Source organism: Pholcus phalangioides, unplaced genomic scaffold, assembly GCF_987345545.1.
Source record: "Pholcus phalangioides strain wild (caught in Gottingen) unplaced genomic scaffold, Ppha-v1.0 ptg000014l_1, whole genome shotgun sequence".
NCBI lineage: Eukaryota > Metazoa > Arthropoda > Arachnida > Araneae > Pholcidae > Pholcus > Pholcus phalangioides.
Genome location: NW_028301607.1, coordinates 15119804 through 15145342, shown reverse-complemented (window position 1 = coordinate 15145342; position 25539 = coordinate 15119804). Strand labels below are relative to the sequence as shown.

Here is a 25539-nt window from a genome sequence, read left to right as displayed (position 1 = left end):
AGCAAATGAAATCGGTTCTTCAGCTCTAATTGAAATTTTTTTTATGTTCTTGAAGCTTTATCGATGACAGTTTTTGTATTTTTGATAAATTTCGCTCTTTCTATTCTAGTGTTCAGCGTTATGCTACCTCCCACCAGTCGACGATCGCTTCCTGTATTGAATTTGTTGAGAACGCTGCAGTCTTGGATCATATGCTTCTTATCAGATAGGATGCAGTCGATCTCACTTTTTGTTCCAGTTGGGCTTCTCCCGGTGCACTTTCTTTTGGGTTTTTTCTTAAAAATAGAATCCATGATGCATGACTGTTCTCCCTCTGCAACTTCTATATCACTTCTTGGACATTCTATATCAAGTCAAGTCAAGTCAACTCATGTGTTGACATTTTGTTCTTGAGCGCTATAATTTTAATTAATTTATATACTTTTTGCTGTTGTTTTTGTGGTTTCACGTTCGTTTTTTTTGAGTTTGGAAGTAAATTGTGATATACTTCGAACTAATACGGTCTTTTTACATATGAAACTGGGAGCAAATTGTTCTGTTTTTATTTAAGCCTAGCTTGCAATTGCAGCGTAAAGTAGTGTTTAATATACAAATACTGGAATAGTTAGGGTTAAGATCGAGATGACAGACGAGTGCCCTTTGTCACCTATTGGAAGCAAGGTCTTCAATGGTGAGTTCTACAAGCATTTGGATGAAATGACCCTCCTGTTCACAAGAGTCTGTGATGGGAAAAGGGCAGAGGCAGCCGAGAGAGACCGGTTTCTCGTGCTGAGGAATGAAATGATGAAGCTGTATGATGAAGTCCATGTCGTAGGAAATGAACGTTCTTTGTCGGAGGTTGCTATCACTGAGCCGCCGCCTAGTATCCATGAAACTGCTAATATTTCAGAGATTATTGAGATAAACTTTCAGAAGTTTGAGGAACGTTTTAGTAGACTAGAGAGCATTGCCCAGATCATTCCCGGAATGCAGTCAGAGATAGCTAACTTGTCAAATGCTATGCGCTCAAACGTGAACTCATCTGGAGCAAACAATTGTGAATCATTGCCAGAGCCTGTTGCTACCGCTTCGTATGCCCAAATATTGACTGATACTTTGAGGGGAAAGGAAAATTTGTCAAATAACAACACGTTTCGGGCAGTCCACCCTCGCTTGAAAGTGGATGATATTAATCAAGTACCACCTGACCGTTTACAGCGATCCAACGTCGCAACTGGGACTGATCGGCGTAATGAATTCAGAGTGGGAATGTCTACGACGTCGCAGGTGCGTGTAGTGCCGACGGTTCGCAGACGTCGGTTGCTGGTGAACAGATTTGCTCCAGAGACATCTATCTCGGACGTACGTCGCATACTGCAAGACACGCAACTCGAGTACGACTGCGTTAAGCTGAATACAAGGAACTCAAACAAGTATGCATCTTTTGTACTTACCACTGTCGATAGTAATTGGGATTCATTGAGTGATCCATTCCACTGGCCATCTGGTATACACATCAGAGAGTTTTTTGGTATTCCCAGATATCTTCTGGAGGATCCGGCTGGAGATTGTACTATGACGGAAGCATTGCCCGGTCAGAGGGACACCTCTAATCAACAATGACTGTACGGAGAAGAGTCATCGTCAATTACTTCAACAAATGAACACGCATCCGATTCTGAATCAAGAGTTACAGGTATATTCATGAACCCCAGAAGTATTGTGAATAAAATTGACGATTTGCGTTGCTGCATTCAGTCAAATGAGGTCGACATTCTGTGCATAGCAGAGACTTGGTTACATCAATCAGTTTCGTCTTCCTTGATATGTCTACCAGGATACGATATTTTCCGATACGACAGAGAAACTACTGCGGGAGGAGGTGTATGCATTATTATTCGAAGCAGCCTGAAACCTAAGCTGGTGAACGTGCATAATGGAAATCAAGATGTTGAGATAATATCGGTGGATATAAAAAGCGGAAATAGGAAGTGCAGGCTTATTACGGCGTACGTTCCACCAAATAAAGCATGTAATTTAGATCATTGGTGTGAGTTTTGGAGAGAACTAAGGCATTACTGCTCTGCGCGCTTTCCGGTGATTTTGGTCGGGGACTTCAACATGCGGGGAATCGATTGGATAAACGGGAGATTCTCGTCTGAACTGGAGTCACAGTTCATGTCAATATCAGCAGAACTAGGCCTTGTTCAGTTGGTCGATTTTCCCACGAAAGGGGAAAACTTCTTAGATCTTCTGTTTGCTACCCATCCTTCGGTGGTCTACGACGTATATGCACTTCCACCCTTCTGCAACAGCGATAATCCACCGCACTTGCCGATACACTTCTCATTGCATATTACAACAGGATTAGATTGCCGATCAACACTAAACTATCACAATGCAGATTATCCAAGATTATCAGCTATTGTAAAAGATCTGCAGAACCAAGTACTGGCTGGAACTATCTCAGCTGCGGATGCTTTGCCAGCTCTATTTCTGCGGTCTCGTGAACATGTTCCCCGTCAAATGAGATTTAGAAAAAAAGATAAGGTTTTACGAATGCTAAACAATAGGAAATTGCATGCTTGGCGTCAATATAGATCAATACCTAGTCAAACCACTAAAGAACAATACAAGGTCATGGCTAGGAACTATGCAAATTACGTCCAAGAGAAAGAGAGTTTACATCTCCTCAACCTCTGTAAAAATCGTGATCGGAACTTTTTCCACCGAGATGTCCGCAGTAGACTTCGTGTATCCCGGGACATACCAACGCTAACTGTGAATGGCACCACGATAACGGAAGATTATGAGAAAGCAAACGTTTTTGCGGACATATTTTCTGGTTCATATAATTTCAGTTGTTCCGGTTACGACTATCGTTATCAAGGCCTTATGAATGATCATCCCTTCTTTCGTGACATGTTCAGCACTCAGACGATAAAAGCCATTATTGCTTCCCTTCCTGGTCGATCATCTCCGGGTCCTGACGGAATACCCAGTTGTTTCTACAAACGTCTTTCAGACCCGATATCTTCTCTGCTTAGCTCCATCTTCACATCCTTCTATGACTACGGGTCTATCCCATGCTCTTGGAAATCTGCAGTTATTAGTCCAATTTATAAGAATAAAGGCTCCAGGGCAGATCCGAATAATTATCGCCCGATATCGTTAACCGATATATCCTGCAAAATTTTCGAGAGATGCATCGTCAATCAGTTACTTCCATTTGCCGACGATATGGGCTTAATCCCCTCAGTTCAGTTTGGCTTCATTCCTGGCCGCTCCTTACCAGTGCAGCAGTTGATTTGTCATGATATATGGGAGAGTGCTATAGACTCTGGACAAGAGATTGATGTAATTTACGTCGATTTCCAAAAGGCATTTGATAAAGTAGACAGATTGCTACTACTGAGGAAGCTAGCTTGCATGGGGGTTCCGGATAAAGTTGTGAGGATAATTCAAGAACTGCTGTCAGACAGAGTTCATCAGGTTCGCGTAGCCAGCGTCATGTCTAGAGAATGTCAGGTGCCAAGCGGAGTTGTCCAGGGATCGGTGTTAGGCCCGATCTTATTTACTTTATACACTTACGATATTACTCAGGCTGTGTCACCCATCTCTCTATTGCAATTCGCTGATGACGTGAAGTTATTCTCTCCAGTGGAAAACACTAGGGGCTTAAGAATTGCATGCCAACAACTTTTCCAGTGGAGTTGTCAGTATAAGCTACCTATTTCATCATCAAAAAGTGGATCAATGCATTTAGGTAGACGCGCCGATCCTGAATATTACCAACTAGGTAATGAAACGTTACAGCAATTGGATACATGCGTGGATTTAGGTATTGCAATGAGCCGCATTCTGGATTTCACTGATCATTATCATGGCATAGTCTGCAAAGCTAATAGAATTTCATATATGTTACGTACGGCATACCGTAAGTGTGATGCGCATACGTTGTCATATGCTTTCTGTGTGTACGTTCGCCCGACCCTGGAGTTCTGTTCGCAAGTATGGAGCCCTTACAAAATCAAGGACATACAGCTCCTCGAAAAGCCACAGAGGTCGTTTACTAAACGAATACCTGGCATGAGCGGTCTATCCTATTGCCAGAGACTTCAATTTCTGGGTTTACACTCACTGGAATGGCGTAGAATCGCTGCAGATCTGAAGATGTGCTACAAACTAGTCCACCAAATTGTTTATCTACCATCGAGAGAGCCTTTCTTTGAGATCATAGACAGGCGAGTTAACCTACGTAGGCATCGCTTCCAAATAAGAGTACCAATGGCTAGAAGGGATTGTTTTTTCCACGGATATAGATGCCGTGTGGCAAGAATATGGAACAGTCTTCCATCAGAACTTGTATGTGCCTCCTACGCAAAATTTGCTTCCAATATTGGGGATTTCGACCTGGCTCCGTATGCGAAGTGCTTCCCGTACTGACTATTATTATTTTTTTTTTTTTCTTTTCTTCCAGTATAAGTGCATTTCATGCCTTCTGGGGTTATTATTATTGTAACTTGTTGCAACTAATTCTATTCATGTTTAATCAACTTGCAAAATAATCACTATAACGATTTGCTTTTCAGGGATTTACGGAAGAGTCCCGTGTCCTCTAATTTTCTTTTTCCCCCTGGAGATGTGCGATTCCAAACACACACAAACACACACGCACACACACACACACTACTTATGACAAAACTAATTTCTCTAAAATCATCCATTTTTGAGAGGAAAAGATATAACAATAATAGATATGTAAAACGGTTTTTTTCCCAATGATATTTGTACGGACATCGATGAGTCCAACAATAGTTCAAAACATTTTTTGTTCGTGAATTTATCGGTTGATATCTCTGAACTAAAAGATCAGAAGAGTGTAATAAGAGGAAATATAATGAAAACTAATTCAAATTTTTCCTGAAAGAGGTCAATGTAAACCTTATGTTCTGTCTGATAATAGAACATTAAAATGAATGAATAAGTCACACTGAGAAAAATGAAAAAGTGGTGGGGAGGGTTGAACCACATATAATTTGTAAAATTCAGTTGGTTTCTGTACTTTAGTTGCAAGTTTAATCAATTCTTGTTCTTGAGAGGATTTTATTTTATGTTCTATGTGGGTTAATGCATGTACTATAATTAAATTGCTATTCAATATCACATACTTAAAGAAGAATGTATTTCTACTTCGATGTAAAAATAAGAAAAAGCAATCATACTTCAAAAAAATACATTGGAGCAAAGTAATCGGAATTTCCAGTTTGTGGGTTCTTTGACAAAAACAAAAACAAAATTATAGGCATGCGAGAATTTTAATTATTTACGTGTTCTAATGGATTCTCACCAAGTAGAGAATCTCTGAAAATGTAATTATTTCATACACACCTACTCATTTATCCTAATTTTGAACTCATTTTTGTTTGAAAAAGTAAATACAAATTTACAAGAAAATGATAACTATACCAATATACGGAGATTTAAAAATAGATTTTCTTTATGCTGAGGCAGTACATTTATATAGAAAAATATGTACAATGGCCCAATTGTGTATCATTTCAAAGAAATAGGGTATCTAGAATGCATTTGCTGTTTCAACTTATACCATGCATTTAGATTGAGTCAAAAATATTCAAGTTATTCATATGCAAATGATAATCAGACGCGTATCGAGAACGAAAGCCTGAAAACGTACTGTACTGTCCACAATCGTGCATCATGTGTGGTATATTGTATAAAGTCAACATGATAATGGCTTTACAAAAGCAAATATTTCTCATGGAAATTCTGTTCTGATAAATCATTTCTTTTTTATGAAAAATAATCATTCAATTTCTGAAAACTAAAAAACAGAAATAATATATTTGAATTTTTCCAGGGCCTGAATAAATTAATAAGTTACGAAATCAATTTAAAGTAGAAAACTTCATTTTGAAAAGGTTTTTTAAATCTCATTCACGAAATAAGCAAGTAACGAATATATGAGACCTCAACGGCTAAGTAAGGTTTGAGAGGAAGTACGAGCCCTCTATTAACGAAATTAGATGTCACAAAGTATCGGTTATAACGAATTTTTTTCTGTGCCACTGACCCAATACCAAAATAATGTTAAAAATATTGCTTATCTCGATTCGTCATATTTATGAATATCGGAAATAGGTTTTCGATAGGCTATAACTTTTTTTCAAGAACCTAAGTTCCACAAAATTGGAAATTTCTTTTTTAAACAAAATATGAATGAGAAGTACTGCTGTATTCATCAGAGAAAGGCTATGAGCGTGGTCTGTCAGTGCCATCTATAGCCAGATGGCGATCTCTAGCCATAGATAGAGCTGGTTTATTTTCAGAACCCCTCGAATATAAAAAGAGATCGACATAACCGCAGTTCCGTTTACTTCAACGTTTTCCACTTTCGTGAATCCCAAGACACTCTAGAGCAAAAAACCACCTCAAAGCACTAAACAGCATTTTTCGACAGCTCAACTCTGACAAATGTTGGTGAAACACACTTTGGGAACCACTGACTTACAGTATATGGTTTTAATATTTTATTCAAACCTATAGGAACATCGTTAATATTTGTGAAATACCTGGTGAATTTAATTTTTTTTTTCTGTCCGAAGACCACCTCTAGTCCACGGACCACAATGGATGTGAAAAGCTGCTTTAAGTGGATTCCGCTTATTATTCTTATTTATTTATTTATTTTTATTGAACAAACAGCGCAGTGAGCAAAACAGACAAAGAATTATAAACAAACACTTTTCGACCTAAAAAAGGGATATAAATAACCTTTCATGGGTCGTACTAATGGATTACATACAATATTTCTTGGCAACATACAAAGGTATATTCTACTACAATAGCTGCCGGCAAGTAATACCAAATATATTGCTTTCATATGTTGTACTAGAGTCTGATGCGTTATATTACAGATATATTTTCCTACAACAAACATATATACAAATTTTACTCCTTAAAATGTGAAAATTCATTAACAATCGAATGGAACGAACCGCTCAATACCTGTTATTTCCAGTAAGCGGTCTTTTATAGCCTTTTTAAACAAATAAAATGATTTCTGTTGTCTAAAAAATAATACTCTTTTTTATATTTTCAAACTCTACATATTCTCGGAGCAAAAAAACATTGATTTTTTGAAAATTGTATTTTTTAGTTAATGATATATCATAAAGATATTGTGATCTTATAGTGCTTCTTTGTATATTGTATATTCACTCTGGGGTATCACAGTCAGCATTCTTATTCATGAATAGTAAAACTTTATACTAATAAAGTTAACGGATATTAAGGGGGCACAGGACTGATGGACATACTTCTACTACTTCTAAAAACTACTTCTCTTAACAAATTCTACGCTGCGCGTCGCTGCGTGTATGATTTCATCTTCATTTATGCATATTTTTTGACAAAAATTGTTTGTGTTTAAAATTAACTGTTTAATAGAATGAAGCAGCCATTTGAAGATGTGTTAAATGAAAATATTTTAAAAAATTCAAAAACTTTAAAAATTTAAGTTTTATAAATTTTTTCAAATTTTAAATTTTTTCAAATTTTAAATTTTTTCAAATTTTAAATTTTTTCAAATTTTAAATTTTTTCAAATTTTAAATTTTTTCAAATTTTAAATTTTTTTAAAATTTTTAAATTTTAATGAATCAACACCATTAAGGTTCATTCTATGCATCTAGCAAAGGACATTCCTATCAAACTTCATAGTAATTTAAAAATTAGTTCTTGATATATGTGCGCATAGGTCAAAATACACATTTTGAGAAAAACGTGTTTAAAGATTGAAAAACATAAATTGTTATGAAAATGTCTTTTCCCAAACCAAAAACTGCTTATAAAATTTAAAAAAAACCACTCAAAGTTTAAGAATTTGAGCATTTGCTTGTGTTATCATCATGTTTAAATATATTTTTTCTCGTTTTGAATGTGTCAGAGGTTTGCGAATTCCTGCACTTGAAGCAAGACGAGGTGAAAAAAGCCACTATTTGGGCTTTTAGTTAATCAGTGATACATTTGAAGTTGTTTTTATGTGTCCAGTAGATTTCTTTAAAAATATTAATTATTCCAAAACATTTTGTGGATTTTGGTTCGGAAACATTATTTTCCTCGCAATTAATGTCATTAAAAAGTATTGAAAGTTTCATAATCCGTCTATACGGAGACAAGGAAATTCTCGACAAAAAAAATCCTGATTGATATCCTCAACCGTTTAATTTTTGCCTGAATGTTACAGTTTATATAAAATAATCATATATGCATACTGAGTTACATAAAATAACCCATGACCACAAAATACACCGAAGACTTGATGAATTTATTTGCTTTCATAATCTTCAAATTCATATTTTTCTGTCATGAAAACAATGACATAATATCTACTATTGCAATAGTTGTGGTGCTGTAATTTTCCCATGCTCGTGATGAACAAGTACACAAAATTTTTCATGTTTCAAAAACACATCGATGAAATGCTGTTCCTTTATGTAGAATAATTTGAAACAATTTGGGAAGCACTGTTTACGTTTTATAGGAAATTCCCGTGCTTAAAATTAGCTTGACAACTTCAGATTTATGTATACCACAAATTATGTATTAATTACAAAAGTAATAGCTTGAATGAATGAGTACCACAACTTTGACACTGGACGTGTTTAACCCGTTGCCGAGATCTCTTCCAGCCCAGCTTCGTGGCAGAGTCTGGAAAAAAAAATAACAGACTAAATCGAAAGTAATAACTGCGAAAAAATATAAAAAATAACACTGTGTACGAAAGGAGCATAAAGTCAAGCACAAGCACCAGTACTGGCGTAAACAAACGAAATAAGAAAATGTTTGAGTAGAGTTTTTACTTCAAACAAAAATAGAAAGTAAAAAGATGCCATTACGAACATCTGAGAAAAAAAAACACGAAAAGACTTTTGCACACACAAAAAATAAATAAACATGCCTTTTTATAAGGTAAACAAGGGGACCTCGTTTACTCCAAGTCCCTTTAAACACAGGACTTTTAATTTCACGTGGAACATTTGTCTTCATATCTCGACTTCTACTGTTCGTAGACATAAAATTGAGGTACCAAAATGTTCACGATGGCCAATGCTATTTAAAAAAAAACATTCTATTTTTGGTTTTTCAACAGTCCTGTGCCTCCTTAAATTGGATTAACGCTACTCCAATATATGTGAACTGCTGTTGGTTTGTATAATATCCCGTTGAAAACAGTAATAAAGATAAATTATAGTGTAGAGGGAATTTTTATATGTTGCCTCCCCCAACCCAAACTTATAATCTATACAAAATATGTTTTTGAGAGAGAGAGAGAGAGAGAGAGAACATACACACACACACACACATGCAAAAAACACTTTTTCAAACTTTGGTGAGTGGTGATAGTCTTCAATTTATACATCATTGCTGTGATTGCTCTTAATTTATTGACAATTTTATTAGTATGATCTTCCCATTTTACCTTAGCCAAAAAATAATAATTCCAAGATATTTATAATTCAGTACTCTTACACTCGAGTATTTAGCGTGTATCGGTTATAACGAATATCAGATAATACGAATGTTTCCCTCGTTCTAGTGCGACTTCGTTACATCCGATCTCTACTGCAATACCGTTTTTTCTTGTTTTGTTTCCCTCATTTCGTACTACTTGAACACGAGTCAATAATAAATGCGTTCCATAGTATTTTCCGAAGTCAAAATTTTCATTCCCGAATCAGATGGCCCCATCCAACTCATTCACCCTAATTCTGAACTCATTTCTGAACTCTTTCTGGACAAAACAGTCTAAATGCAAAACAGGAAATAATTTGAAAAGTGAATGGATTACATATGAATTGAAATGTATATCCGATACTAAAGAAAGACTTTATAAAGTTTTTAAACGAAATCCTTCAGATCGTGATAAGGAAAATAATTACAAAAACTATAACAAACAGTTAAAAAAGAAGCTAAAAGCTGCAAAGGAGGCTTTTTACTATAATAAATTTATAAAATGTGGTAACGACATCAAGAAACAATGGAAAGTTACTAATGATATCATAAATCGAAAAATAAATAAAATAGTACTTCCAGTAAATACTAATTCTAAAACAGGGAATGAAATGAATGAATTTTTTATCAATTCTGCAATAACCGAAGATTCTGAGTTAATAGATGAAATAGAGCTTCTAGTACCAAACCAGTATAATTCTATAGTTGTTACTGAGATAGAGGAAAGGAATGTAAAGAATTTAATAAACATACTTGAGAATAATAATGCGGTTGGTTATGATGGAATCACTCCAAAAATGCTAAAAATTGTCAGTAAATACCATTTAAAGTTTATAACCCACATTATAAACTCTTCAATTCTCAATGGAGTTTTTATTGATAAATTAAAATGTGCTCTTGTTATGCCCATTCATAAATCAGGTAATGTCAATGATTTCAAAAACTATCGTCCGATCTCTATTTTGCCCGTTTTTTCGAAAATTTTGGAAAAGATAATGAAACACAAAATTATAAATTTTCTAAATCAATTTAATTTTTTCTCGAGCAATCAGTTCGGTTTTCTTGAAAATAAGAATACCGAGATGGCAATTTTGAAATTTTCAGCAAAAGTATATGAAAGTATTAACGAGAGCAAAAGAACCCTTGCTATGTTTTTAGATTTAAAAAAAGCCTTTGATAGTGTCGATCATCCAATTCTTATGCATAAGTTATATTTTTCAGGTCTGAGAGGCAACACTTATCACTGGTTTAAAAATTATCTGTCAAATAGAATGCAAGCAGTTAAAATAAATGATACAATAGGTACATACAGGATTATTAAAACTGGCGTCCCACAGGGTTCTGTTCTTGGACCGATTTTATTTCTAATCTTTGTTAATGATATCAATAACCTGGATCTACATGGTGATTTGATTAGCTATGCCGATGACACAGCTATTGTTTTGTCAGAACAAACGTATACCATGCTGAAATCTGATACTGAAGAAGATTTAACAAAAATTAACACTTGGTTGAGGCATAATAAGTTAACCTTGAATCTCAACAAAACTAAATACATAAATTTTCAATTATACAATAGAAATATTGAAACACTTATAATTCGATGCCATGAGTTGGGATGTTCTGATGACCAATGTTTTTGTCTGATTATCTCGGAAACTGAAGAGTATAAATATTTAGGAGTCACTATAAACAAAAATTTGAAATGGAACTCTCATGCAACTGCACTTAGTAACAAAATAAAATACATGAATGTTCGTTTATATTGCTTAAAAAATATTATATCTCCTCAATTTATTCATACACTTTATTTTGCTTGGTTCTACTCACTTATTCAATATGCTATATGTGTTTGGAGAGGTGATTATGAGTCCAATTTAAATGTTTTAATAAGTGCTCTGAAAAAAACTATAAATATTATTTCCTCTCGTAACCCTACACCATCTGCCTATAATTGTAAATCAGACTATAGATTTAATATTGAAAAATTGTATATATACCGAAGTCTAATGTTTATTTATAAAAATCCTACTTGGTTTGAAATCAAGCAATGCCCAACAAACACACGTCTCCGTCGAGGTTTTCAATATAATATTATACAACCTAAAAAAACATTAACCCAAAAGCAATTTATATATTTGGCTCCATTATATTTTAATAACCTGCCAAATGAAATAAAATATGAAAATAAATTAAGAGCTTTCAAACAATTAATTATCAATTATATTAATATTTTACTACAATAGGAAGGTACTTCTCGGCCCCCAGTATACAGTGTTGTGTCACCTAGGCCTTTGAAATATTTGTCTATCTCTATACTTGTATTTTGCTTAGTACTTGTTAGTAGCCTATATGAAAGTGTTTGCCACCACAGAAAAATTTATGTTTGTATACTCTGGACGGATCAAGCGATCCCTTGAGTAGAATACTGTATTTATATATATTGTTGTTGTTTTTTTTCTTAATAAACTATTTCAAATTCACAAGAAAATTAAGAGTGTATACGTAAATTTTGAATAGTTCTTCCAGAGACGAAAAGACCAAGATAAGAAAAACAGGTAAAATAACGGAAAGCGTACATGATGTCCCTATTATGTCAAAGAAATTGAATATCTAGAAATCAACTGAATCGACTGATACTATGTGTTTATATCGAGTCGAAAGTATTCAAGTTATTTATATGCAAATAATAATCAAACCCGTATCGAGAACGAAAGCATAAAAACGTACTGTAATTTCCACAACCGTGCACCACGAGTCGTATATTGTATAAAGTCAACCTGATAGTGACTTCACAAAAGAAAATTTATCTCATGGAAATTCCACTCTGATAGTTTATTTATTGCTAAAAAAAAGAATCATTCAATTTCTGGAAACTAAAAGAGAGAAAAGTATTTGAATTTTTCCAGGGCCTGAATAAATAAATAAATAAATAAGTTACGAAATCAACTTAAAGTAGAAAACTTCATTTTGAAAAGGTTTTTTAAATCTCATTCACGAAATAAGCGAGAAACGAATATGGGACCTCAACGGCTAAATAAGGTTTTGAGAGGAAAAAAAATTTAGACTTAAAAACTAAGAGAAATAATATCGTTTTTTTCGTCTTAGTTTTTTTTTTTTACATCTCCTACGCCGTGTATACGCGTCACGTATGTGTGATCCGTAGTATTTTTCGAAGTCAGAATTTTTATTCCCGAAACGGATGAAAATCCTGCACCTTTATCCGTATACATAATTTTTTTTTTCTATTTATATATATATTTTTTTACTTTTTCTTGGGAATCGAATTCCACATGCAAACAAGGAATTACATTTCAGCCTCCTTAAAAAAGAAAAGAAAAAAGAATCGCTCTTCTCGTCGTTTCCAGGGCCGGAGGGCAAAATAGGTAGTGAGAGGGAGAGAGAGAGAGAGAATTTCTAAGTCACGCTAAGCGAAAAGAGTGTTTCCATTATTTTAAATTTTTCTTCGACGCTTTCGGAGATCAACATGGGATAAAATAGTTTTTGAAAGAAATCCTGACTCATGACGCTCTGCGAGTAAAAGTTTAGTTTACGTTCAAAATTGTGGAATGACGTTGAGGAAAATAATATGGAGGGCTCTCGAGAATGCATGTGCGAAATGACTTTCTTTCTTTCTGGTAAGGAATTTTATGGAGCGCACACGATAAAAAAATTTTATAAATAAACGTGGTTATTAATTAATTAAAAGAGAAACATGGAGGCTACTTATAGGGATTCTGGTAATATTTTTCAACTCTATCGGGGTCATTGACGAAATATCTCGGCTTCCTAAAAGCTGAGCTATTTCAGCAATGGTATTTTGTAAAGCTAATTTCTAAATAGAATGCATTTTCACATTCCTTGATTTTCATCTGCTTGAGGAAGCTGTTCAGCTGATAAAAAAACACAGACACACATTATACCGGCAGTTTAGTTATCCCAGCGATGCGGGCTAAAAGGTCACTTCTGATTTCACGTTTTCACATAAAAATTCTTTCCAGTGTGTTTTCACGGGATTTATTCACTCACAGGGTCCCCTTCGGACCATATATTGTTCTCTTGGATCCCTTACTTATCTATGGCTCCTTAACATCATTCAGACGTAAGACTCTTTCTAAATAGCAACAAATTGATTTCTTGAAAAAAAAAATAAATAAGTAACTGAAAATTGATGAAATAACTAAATATTAATGAAGTAACTGGAAACAAATGAAAGAAAAGAAACTGAAAATGAAAGAAAAGAAACTGAAAATGAAAGAAAAGAAACTGAAAATGAAAGAAAAGAAACTGAAAATGAAAGAAAAGAAACTGAAAATGAAAGAAAAGAAACTGAAAATGAAAGAAAAGAAACTGAAAATGAAAAAAGAAAGAAACTGAAAATGAAAGAAAAGAAACTGAAAATGAATAAAAAAGAAACTGAAAATGAATAGAAAAAACCGAATATTAATGAAAGAATTAACTGAAAATAATAAATAGAGGTAAAAATTCAGAATCTATGATTTATAAATATAATAATTTTAGAATTAATAAAAATGCATATTTCATGAAAGAAATAATTAACAAAAATAACAAAACAAAAATTCAAAATGCGAAAAAATGATTTCGGAGTAAGGCTTTCAATTATTTACGGCCGTTTCATTCATAATCCGTTGCTCAGGACCTGACCTCTCATGTACGGTCACCAGTAAAATAAATACTTCATTAAAACATTGATATATAAACACTGTTTTTTTTAAACACGGCTAAAACCATACTTAAGCTACTTTTTGTGTTCGTAGGATATATTTGTGGCTTGGAAGCCAATTGTTTAGTGAAATCACAAAAAAAAATTATGATTATCCATTAACTGAAATCCAGTAAAAACAGGACAAATACTGATCAGTGGAATTATAAAAAAAATCATTATTATTCTCGGGATAAAGAAGACTGAAAAAATGAAAAATGTCCTAACAAATACTTTTCACTAGGTAAACATAAAAAGTTCAGTCAACAAAGCTGTTTTTTTTTCTTTAGTAGCAAATGATTTCTTCAAACGTTTATTTGACCAATAATTCATTTTAAACTTTCAGCATGAAACAATTGTTTTGTTTTTTTTTAAATCATCGATTTACTTAACAATTGGCGTTTTTACATATTTCTTTTCCGGTAGGAATACCTCTTAAAAACTAAATTATACATTTGAATGTACCGAAGCGAAATATTTCGTGTTTTCACGCGGTTTGTTTTTCCTCATAACTTTCGCAAAATTTATTTTCACTCCACGCAATCCACAAAACCCATTTTAAAAAAGAAAAAAACTCCTTGCTTTCTTTCCACATTATCTATCATGATACAGTGACTTTGAACAGTATTTGATTTAGAAATTATCCTCTCTGTATTAGAATGAATTTCAACAGAGACCACACACAAACACAACCAATGTTGAAGGGAAAAAATAAGATAATCCTCAGAAAAAACTCCTTCAAACAGTCTTTGGTATTTCATCCTGGAAATAAGAAATTTGTTGTCGGGAAAAAAAACCCTTTTCTTTAATAAAAAGAACTTGAGGGGAACTTTATTGTACAGACACACATTGGAGTTTTCAGGATGGGGTGGTAGGTGAATTGGAGCTTGTACTGTACGTGATGTGATTTGAGAAATTGAATGGCGGGGCGATGGTAGACATAGAAGAAATAGGTACCAAACTGTGTGTATGTGTGTGGATTGTTACAGAGATCTCTTTGGTCCTTCTTCTAGAATTTGGAGTTTGGAACCCCCAGTCTTTCCTCTTTTTCTGTCACTCCTTATTTTCCAATGAAAAACTGGGAGCAAGGAGGTGCCAGAAGGAGGATGGTTTCTGGCACTGTTTGCCTTTCCGGTCACCGTACCAATGAACTATTCCTCGGAGTAAACAAACGCTTTTCGTGTTTGGCATAGCTGATGAAAAATACTTCTTTCTTTTTAGCTTTCCAACACTTTCCTACGGACGCTCCCTCTATTTCGAGTTTTTTTCCTTTACTATCTTTATCTTTAGCTTTCCATTCCATCACTGCGTGTCATTCGGGTTCTCTGTTCGTCTTTTCTTACCTAGGTGTCAAGCACAATATCTCTCGTCTTCTTTATTTATACTGTGCCTGTTCTTATGACTCCACATGCTGAAGAGGAAAATCTTGGACGCGGTACAAGAAACGCTCTGTTCCGCGATGTATTTCATGATGAGTTACAGTAAAAATCTGATCTGTCACAATGGTCTTTGAAGAGAGGATCCTGCTGCTTCAATTTCAAGAAATACTATTATAGATAAGAAATTGTGATATTCTTTTGACACGCCTATGGAATATACATTACAAACAAGTTCATGGTCAAAAACCCATTACAGTGAAACCTCGATACAACGATACTCTGCGGGCCAAAGAAAAATACCGTTGTAGAGGGATTATCGTTATACCGAGGGGAAACATTATCATCATGTGCCACCAAAAGTTTTTGATTTTGTTGATATCTTTCCTTGCGTTGCTAATACCACCAGGAATTGAGTTTAAATAAAAATATTTACCACTACAAAAAATTTTAATTAATGAAATGATTAATAGAAATCAGTTGAGTGCATTGCACCTGTAATGTTATTTACTGCATTGTACTTCCGTGCTTTGCACAGAAATAATCTATATCAACTACCAACAGCTTAGTGAATACTTTTCGATGATCAGGTACAAAATACTGATTTTATTAGATGCCATCGTAAGAACGTAAACAAGCGACGAAGTTAACACTGAATTCAAGTTGATTTTTATCGAATCATAAATATATCGTTGTAGCGCTTGCAAAAATATTACTATAGAGGGATTTATCATTTTATAAAGGATATCATTATATCGAGAGGAGAAAAAAATTAGACTAAAACACGTAGGAGATTCCAAACAAGATTTGAAAAAAATATCGTTGTAGAGAGATTTATCGTTATATCAAGTTATGAAGAAAGACTTGATTTCTTGAATATGTTCACATTGCAGGAAAGCAACATGTCGGGTATGATCGAAGTGTGTAAACTTTTCAACGGGATGGATAGGAGGGACCATTAATACGCCGTCTATCAACTGTTTCGATGGAAGGGGGGGGGCATCAGTATTGTTTAGTAAAGGATAACTCCAAGTTGGGGTGTTGCAGGGAGTTTTGTTTACTTGGGTTGTTTATAAAAACTCACCCTTAGGGGGTCGTGGATTCTAACAGAATTGATACGTTTAAAAATAAATACGAGAGATATAGTGGGAAGAGCGATCCATACTTCGATAAAACAACCATAATTCAAAAAAATGGGCAGTTTATTATATATTATTAATAATTAATTTTTTCTATTTTGGTATGTGCTTTTCTATTGGGTTGCTGTAGTTTACTTGTAATTGACATCCATATATTTTATGGGCAAAATATTTTTCAGCCTCCTCATTGGGCGACTTGCCTGTTTTGTTTCATTCATCAATTTCCTTTTCTTATGGTATTTTTATAAAGTACATTTTTTACTGTGATTTTAGTACACAATGAACTTTGCTTGTTCAGATTCATAAAACCACATCAAATAGAGAGGAATAGAAATAATATTTAAGGTATAATCTATTCAACTTTCCTAAGCAAGATTTTGTCTACTTATACACAGTAGATAGTATTAAAATCAGGGTGAACTGCTTATTTTACCTTTAAATGACCATTTTAGCTGATCAAAAAATCCACTCCAATTAACTAAATTTCTATGGTGATACATTATTTCATTTAAAAATATACTAATAGCAACAATTTATGTTCGTATTTGTATTTTTTTTTTTTCAATACGCATTTGTGGCGGGAGGTGAACCATACAAAAGGGGTTCTCAAGCTTTTCCCACCCATGGTGCCCCTTCCCCCAATAGACGCTTATACCCGGTCCCCAGAACCGTTTTACAAAGAATCACTTCGAAACACCTTTGTCGGGACACTGAAAAATAACGGCGTAACTGAATATTCATGAAAGAAAGAAATAACTAAAAATTAAAGAGAGATATAGAATTTGAGAATTTTTATGATACACTAGCTGTGTTACCCGCGGCTTTGGTCGCGGTGATTTGGTAATCAGGAGTTCCGGTAATTCAAGTTTGGGTCACGACCCATAGGAAGGAGATAAGGATCCCTGTTCTTAACTCCTTCCTAAGAAGGAGTCACTTTTCAGTTAACAGAATGGCTAGTCTTGAATCTATTTTTATTTCGAGGATTATACTATAAAAGCATATTTTGCATTACCATTTTATTTCATTGAATATATTGAATATGATGTTCACTAAAAAGCATTGTAGTATCATAATATTCGATCATGCTAACAACATATGGTCTTGTCGGATGATGGAGTTCTTCGATCGAAGTGGTCTATCTCAACTACCGTTGTATATATCTTTGCTCTCGACTACAGAAAATCGAGTATAAAAATACTATACATATATAAGAGTATTTCCCGCAAATGTCACAACCACACCGGGTAAAGTAGAAATGGCACTGAATTCTATCTCGCATTGCCTGCAACACGGGATAAGTGGTAGTGTTTCCGATGGGTCGCTGATAAAGTGTGCGTCCGTTTCTGTTGAATAGGTTGAGCGGTGTTATTCGACCGTAAGAAATAGAAAGGAGGGGGGAAAAAGAGACATATTATACATAGGGAAAACGTATTTTAGTTCTCGCAAGAGGTAATTCATAATCTCTTGCATCGGCCCCGGAATACGTTCCATTTGGCTAACTCGACATTTGTAGCGGCAACCGATCACGGATCCAGCAAACGGGGGATAAAGACAGATAAGCCGCTCGCTTCCAATTTCGTTTGTTAAATGCGATGCCTAATTTCATGCAGGGACATATATATATATATACATCCATTCTCACCGACGATAATCAAATTCCATAACTACGTTGTTTAACTGATGGGAAACCATTTTGGGATCGAAAATCGGATTTTAATGTTAAAAAAAATGGATTATTCCTGTCAAAAATTGATTCAGTTTATTTATTGTAAAACTTTATAGAAAATCATATGATATTCGTCACCATATAACTTCATTCACGATATTGCAAATATAAATGGATTAGGGGTTGGACAGATATTGAGATTCTAAGTTCGATTGAACTCGTAAACATAGTTTAATGCATTTATTTAGATTATTCGATATCTGTTTATTAATATTTGGGAAAAGTTTTCCAAAATTGCTATCTCAGTTGGAAAAAAGAGAAAAAATAACAATTTCCGAAACTTTTATTGTAGACTAAAAACAAAATATTTTACAAAATGCCTAGTTTAAATACATAACAATTACCGAAATGTCGATTCTGGTTTCGATAAAAAATCATTTTCAAAATGCCTATTATAGTTTGAATATACAAAATAATTTCTATTCTAGTTTCAATACAAAACGATTCCCGAAATGTCTATATTATTTTAAATAAGAAATGATTTGCAAAATGTCCATTTTAATTCAAAACACAACTTACACAAAATGTCGATTCTCAGTTTCAATACAAAATATTTTAAAAATATTGTATTTCAGTTTCAAGACAATTTTTTTTTCAAAATAGTTTTTGCTTAAATACAAAATAATTTTGAAAATGACTAATATATAATTTAGGTACAAGTAAGTAATTTTATTGACATATACACACGTGTACCTATTAAGAGAGTACACATCTATTAATTTACAAACATAAAAGTGAACATTGAAGAACTATTAGGGAGAAAAAATCATAATAATATATTTACAATTTTTTTTTTCAGTATCCAGTTGACCGGGACTACAAGTAATAGGTTTTAATGAACACATAATAACAGTTGTTAGATTGAGTAGCAGTTGAAAGTTATGAAAGGTTTGTGACCGCGGAAATGTTAGAAATTAAATTCAATGAATTTAATCATACTCAATACACTTTCTATAAAACGGAAGAAAACGCATCATTTACTGGGGTATGAGAAACGCTGATAGTAATCGCGTATAAAAGTATTGCTCAAGAAATCCGATATGTAGGATGGTCTATAAAATTTAAGAAGACTGCATACTCAAATATGATGTGGTACAGATCATCACGGCTGAATCGTGAATTACAGAAGGAACAAGGTTCACTTGAAAATCGATGAATAATGACACGGTTATAATAAAAGATGAATGAAGAAATTGGAGAAATGTGTAATCTGAACAATTCGGACGTGAACTTCGGACTGTAACTTCAGACGTGAATTGGGATGGTAAATGTATATATACAAACTAATTTCTGCAATTCATGACTGAGATGATTTCCAAAATGTATATTCTGATCCGAGGAGGATGTGTCTCCGCTATCCATACAGAGGTTTTCTAACAGTCGGTTGATGCGAAGATAATTATATTTAGGAAGAGAGGAAAAAAAAACACATATCCTCGGATAAGTCACCATCTGGTGGTGTAAGCAAATGTGAGCTGTGGCCTGAGTTAGGTCCGACCGTCCATGCACTTTCCCGTTCCGTGCAGACGAGCTCCAAGAAAACATTAGAATATTCGTTGTCTTTGTAGTATAGTATAGTGGTTCTCAATCTTTTCAAGCCCGCGGCCCGTTTTGATTCATTTTTCTGAGTGGGTTCAATTCCCCCACAAGGGCAGTTGAATTTTCTATCCTAGATATATCTTCGAATTTTTTCCGAATAATTAGTTCCGTAAAATTAAATTAACTTAAATTTTCAAAAATTCTTCCGTTATTTTCTCATTTAAAATTATTTTTTGTTAATTCTGCATTTATTTTTTCATTATATATGCATTTTTATTAATTCTAAAGTTATTTTTCATCGAATATAACTAATTTTTTCCAAAATGGTTATTCTAATTTGTCTGGTATTGATAAAAAACAAAATAGTTTCCAAACTGGATGTTCTAATTTAAATACAAAATAATTTCCGAAATCACTAGTCTAATTTGAAAACAAAAACAAAACAATTTCTAAACTGTCTATTATATTTTATTTATTTTCTAGTTTCAAAATGAAATTATTTGCAATACGTCTATTGCCATAAAATTCACAGCTCAAAGAAATATCACGTATTTGAATTCCAAAGTATTTTTCTCCAATTCACTGAAGTTTCAGTCTTAGTATCAACGGACACATTTCTTTGCAAATCTTTGTTCAAAATTTCCTTTGTTAAAAGACAAATCATAGATCTAAAACAAAATGAAAAAAGCATGATTTGCATACTACAAAGTTAAACTGGAGGCAATAATGTGAGTTTTTTGTATATACTTTTGAAATTCCGACAATGAAATCATTTATACTGAGTGTGAGGTGAAGTTGAAATGACGCGAGTCGCATAAAAATGTGGCCCCAAAGCCATAAGTCATTCAATTCCTGCTTAAAAGTCAGCGGGCATGAACAAAAAAAACCCCGCATAATAATGAATGCGCATTCATATCTGTTTCGACTCATGAATACAAGTGAAGCGTGAAATATGAAAATTTTCCGAATAAAAAAAAACACGCGAAACGGTAGGGGGATCGAATGCGAATGATAAATTCAAATGAAATACACCGTCGTCTTTCGAGTTTATCTATGGCTTTCACACTCATAACCTGGCCGCAGGGTTGTACCCTCATGGGCCACAAAATGGGCCCTCGGATATATACATTCTAAGCTGAAAAATAACCAATCAGAGGAAATTTGCACATGAATTACATGCTCCGGGGATAGAGGGGTAAAAAAGGGATTTAAGGGGAACTTGAGAGAGAGAGAGAGAGAGACGTAGAAAAAAGGCAATGTATATCCCTTGCCCCTGGGCATCAGCCGTTAGCAGATGCGTCTAGCCAAGCGATATCATCCCGTGCAGAGATTTTCCTGCTCCGGGTGCTCCCGAATCTCTTTTTTTGGAGATGGATGTATACGTATATTCCAGTTGGGCACGGATGGGTTTTGGGAGGAAAGCGTGGATAATGACAGCTTCTGTTCAATGCCCTCCCTGTCACACGTTTTTATTTTTTTTTGCCCTGTCTCCTATTCCTTGTTGCTGTCAGTCCCCTTTTTCTCCTTTACATCCACTATTACCAGAATGGTCTACAACTCACACGCCTTCACTTTGGCATGCCAGGTTTTTTTTTTTAGTGTCCTGGTGATGTCATCCCCCTGCCTTTGGTAATCGAGTTACACGCTCAATCTGGCGAGTGGGCTGCTGCTGGTGGTCTTTTCTTTTTTTTTCTTTTGGTACATACGTCCTTCCTTCTAGATTCACCTCTGGTTCCATCACGGACCAGGAAAGGAACAGTTAAAAAAAATTGAGCTGGGGGCGGGGGGGGGGAAGGGAAAAAAATCCATGAAGTAAAATAGTGCGAAAACTATGTTTTTTTTTGTAGGCGGGAGCGTCATTTTTTTAAAATGTATCATGGTCAGGGTGTTTCCAATAAATTATATAAATTGATGACGAATTTACTAATAGAGCAGTTCACGGTACTGGAGCTTTGGAGAGGTTTTAGAATTCACAAAATAAAAGAAAATAAGGTTTTCAAAAAAGTAACGAAAAAAATTTATGCACTTATACTTGGTTTTTGTTTGTCAGTATGTTTTTACTCTAGTATTGGAAGAGTAAATAACTTTTTGCCTGATACAATCGCATCCGTTTGTAATTTTACTAGTATCGTTTGTCAATAGATATTTTAGGCAGGGTAGAATACACAAAGAAGAATCAAGTATAATAGTCTTCATGATGAGTCCTCATAATGGAAATTAGAAGAAATTAAAAAGTCAGAAATGCTAAAATGAAAAAAAATTAGGAAAAAAGTAAAAATTGGAAAGTTACGAACTGCAAAATAACTAAGAACCAATAAAGGCACTAGAAAGTTAAAAAAAAACAGTGTAAAAAATATTATACATCCAATATTAAATCAGTAAGGGGGTCGTGACACCCCTGAACCGGTGATCCCAACGGGGTTCAAGTCAAACACAGGCCCTACATGATTTGGGAATCTTAGTTATTCTAAGATTAATTTTCCGTAAAATTAAATTAACTTAAATTTTCAAAAATTCTCCAATTAATTATTCTCCTAAATTATTTTTTGTTAGTTCCAAAAGCAATTTTCATCAAATATGCATTTTTATTAATTCCAAAGTTATTTTTCATCGAATATAACTCTTCATTGATTCTTTGTTCATTAATATTTCTTTCAATAATTGTAATAATAATTCTTTCAATAATTGTAATAATAACTATTTCAATAATTGTAATAATAATTATTTCAATAATTGTAATAATAATTATTTCAATAATTTCTTTCAATAATTGCGAACATATTTTTCATTAATCCTGGAAATATTTTTTTAATTGACTAAAAATGGAAAGCAAATTACCTTTCCCCTGTGATTTTTTAAATCGATACTTTAAATAATTATATGAAATCTTTTCTTTCACTAATCCTAAAATCATCTCTTTGATTTATTCCAAAATAATTTCTCAAATTAATTCTGAAATCATTTTTCTCATTATTTCTGAACTATTTTGGAAATACTTCATTCACGAATTCTGAATACATTATTTCAATTCGGGTTTTTTTTTTCAGTATTTATATTAAGTCACCATGTAAGTATTTTCGTCGGCAGAACACCGCAAAAAGCTTAGAGTGCCATATTTAAATAATTGTAAAAATAATCCAAATATTCACCTAATAGGGGAGAATACTTCACTTATGGAACAAGATCAAACTCCCCACAATGACTGAAACATAATAATAATCATAATTATTGAAACGGACTAAACTCTCCGCCAGAATTTAGAATTGCGATTATACTTACGTGTTAACTCTTACGAGATATTTACAGACCCTTTTTGAGTACAATACAGAGTTTTTGTCACATTCAAGAATTTAAATACAGGATAGCATTAACATCACTGTTAGGATTGAAAGATTTGTGGAATTTGTGAAAAGAATATCCCACATTCTCACTGTATGAATAATACTGTATCACCTGAAGCGGGTGGAATTCAATAAGCATCAACCTCAATGGGAATTTAGACCTCATACAAGTATAACACTCATTCCCCCAGAACGAAATGCATTACTCTCATGGAAAAGATGTATGATCAACGTGACAAGTCCGCTCATGCATACCCGAGAATGATGTAAATCATATGATAATACGTACCCCTAAGCATAGTACTACTCTTCAAGGAAAGTGAATGACGGCTTGAAATGAGAAAATAATATTAAAAAAAAAATAGAAATTTCCATACATTAATATATCCATATCTACACAAAATACACTGTTTACAAAAAAAATGCGAAATATTTCTGTAAAGCACAAATGGGCAAAAAAAAGCTGTGAATAGTGAATGTCTGTTACAAAAAATAAAATAAACATAACAGGACGCCATTATTAGATTCCAGAATAAATGTTTATAGCTTTGTTCAGAAACACCGGACGGTGGTATTGCAAAGAAAAACAGAATATACACAGTTTATATACACAGTATGTATGTATGAATGCAGGCGTACAGGCGAGGTAGTAAAGGAAGGTTAGAACGATTTCCAAAGAAATATGCTCCGAAGAATAAGAAAGTGGTTTTCCAGGATAAATGGGAAAATCCTCATACTGAGAAGAAATAGAACAGGTTTTAGTTTTTGCTATACACACATATATATTTTTCTTTTATTTCCTATTCGATTCTGAACCTCTGGAAATATACATTTTATTTATTTTATTTTTTATCAAGCTTTCGAATTACAATGGACGCATTCGAAGAATTGGTTTTCTTACAACTGAATCTGCAATGCAAACCATCTATCTTCTCCTTAGTACATTAAATATATATTTTTTTTGCTTTATACATAGGAGGTATTTAGTATTCCGCGTGCCGAACATTCTTTGTTATCCCGGGTTCTTATACGCATTTTTTTTTCCCTTTAGCTTAGTCTCTTGCTCTCATTCCCATCCTCTTTCATCCATCTATTCACTCTTTATGCCCTCCCTTCTCTTTTTTATTCTATTCTCCCTTCTTTTATTCTTTATTCCATTCCTATGGTCGTATCTTATAATCCTTTCCGAAATACGGGTACCGATTGGAATCTCAGCCAAATACTAAGTACAGGGGTTCCTCTCTACCTCTCTATCTCCCTCTCCCTGAAGGGCACTTCTCCAAATTGTGAAAGAAGAGGCTTGGGAACTTACCAATTAATCAGACCTTTTGGCTTATTTTTTTTTCAGTTAGTTCTTTGCAGTTAAAATAGATAAAAAAAAACAACAGATTATTATTTTCTTTTCATTTTGTAGATAATACTTTGGGTACAGTAGACCAGTAAGTAGTCTGAAAAATGCCGAGCAATGGATTATTTTCGTAAATAATCCAAACCATAAAAACTTATAAAAGCAGGGGAACTGCAAATATATTCTTTCTTGTTAAAATAATTACCCCTTAAATATTCAATTTTTTTGGAGTTGATATTTTTTTTCATAGTAAATGACACGTATTGAAAGCCGGAAAAAAAAAATCATTGCAAAAATATATTTCGAAGTGTACTGCTTATATTCAGGGTATTATTGAAGACGTTCGTAGGCTTAAAAATCGCACATGAAATAATAATGTATTGAAGAAATGCAGTAGTCTCTCGATAGTCCGAGATTCCGGATAATCTGAGGTGCTAGAATTTTTAGAAATTCCTTCTCAAAGCAAATTTACGTATTTCTTTTGGAAATAAATTACCTTTTGGGCGAAATAATAAACATACGGGAACAACGTCAGTAATCCCAAAATACGAAGATAACAACAGCTAGACGCGTTTTGGAACGATATCCAGTTTCTTCTTCAGTAGCTGAGAAAAATAGAAAGATATGGAAAAGGCAAATGCTCCATATAGCGCGAGTTACACGCTGTTCAAGACAGAGTCGAAAACATCTCATATTTTTTCAATTTGAAACATTGTCGTTGTTCCCCCCTTCCCCCATGTATTTCTATTGTTCGATTCTTCCAACGAAAGCGAGTAATTTCAGTTTTAAGAAGTGTTTGATCCCTAGGCTGGGGTTTTCAGTGGCTCTCCAA

The 25539-nt window shown here is 33.8% G+C and overlaps 1 protein-coding gene across 1 annotated transcript; it reads left to right on the top strand.

Annotated features, from left to right (window-relative positions):
• The first annotated feature begins 1683 nt into the window (after positions 1-1683).
• LOC149078203 (uncharacterized) lies at positions 1684-24109 on the top strand. Its single transcript, XM_089242111.1, has 3 exons — positions 1684-3091; positions 3239-3336; positions 23993-24109. Exons 1-3 carry the CDS (start codon positions 1684-1686, stop codon positions 24107-24109), a joined length of 1623 nt encoding a protein of 540 aa, XP_089098237.1.
• The last annotated feature ends 1430 nt before the right edge of the window (positions 24110-25539 follow it).

Coding starts and splice junctions, on each gene's coding strand:
- LOC149078203 (XM_089242111.1), top strand. CDS start 1,684: ATGAACCCCAGAAGTATTGTGAATAAAATTGACGATTTGCGTTGCTGC. Junction 3,092..3,238: donor TTGGAAATCTGCAGTTATTA/GTCCAATTTATA, acceptor TAATCCCCTCAG/TTCAGTTTGGCTTCATTCCT. Junction 3,337..23,992: donor ACTCTGGACAAGAGATTGAT/GTAATTTACGTC, acceptor GTATGAATGCAG/GCGTACAGGCGAGGTAGTAA.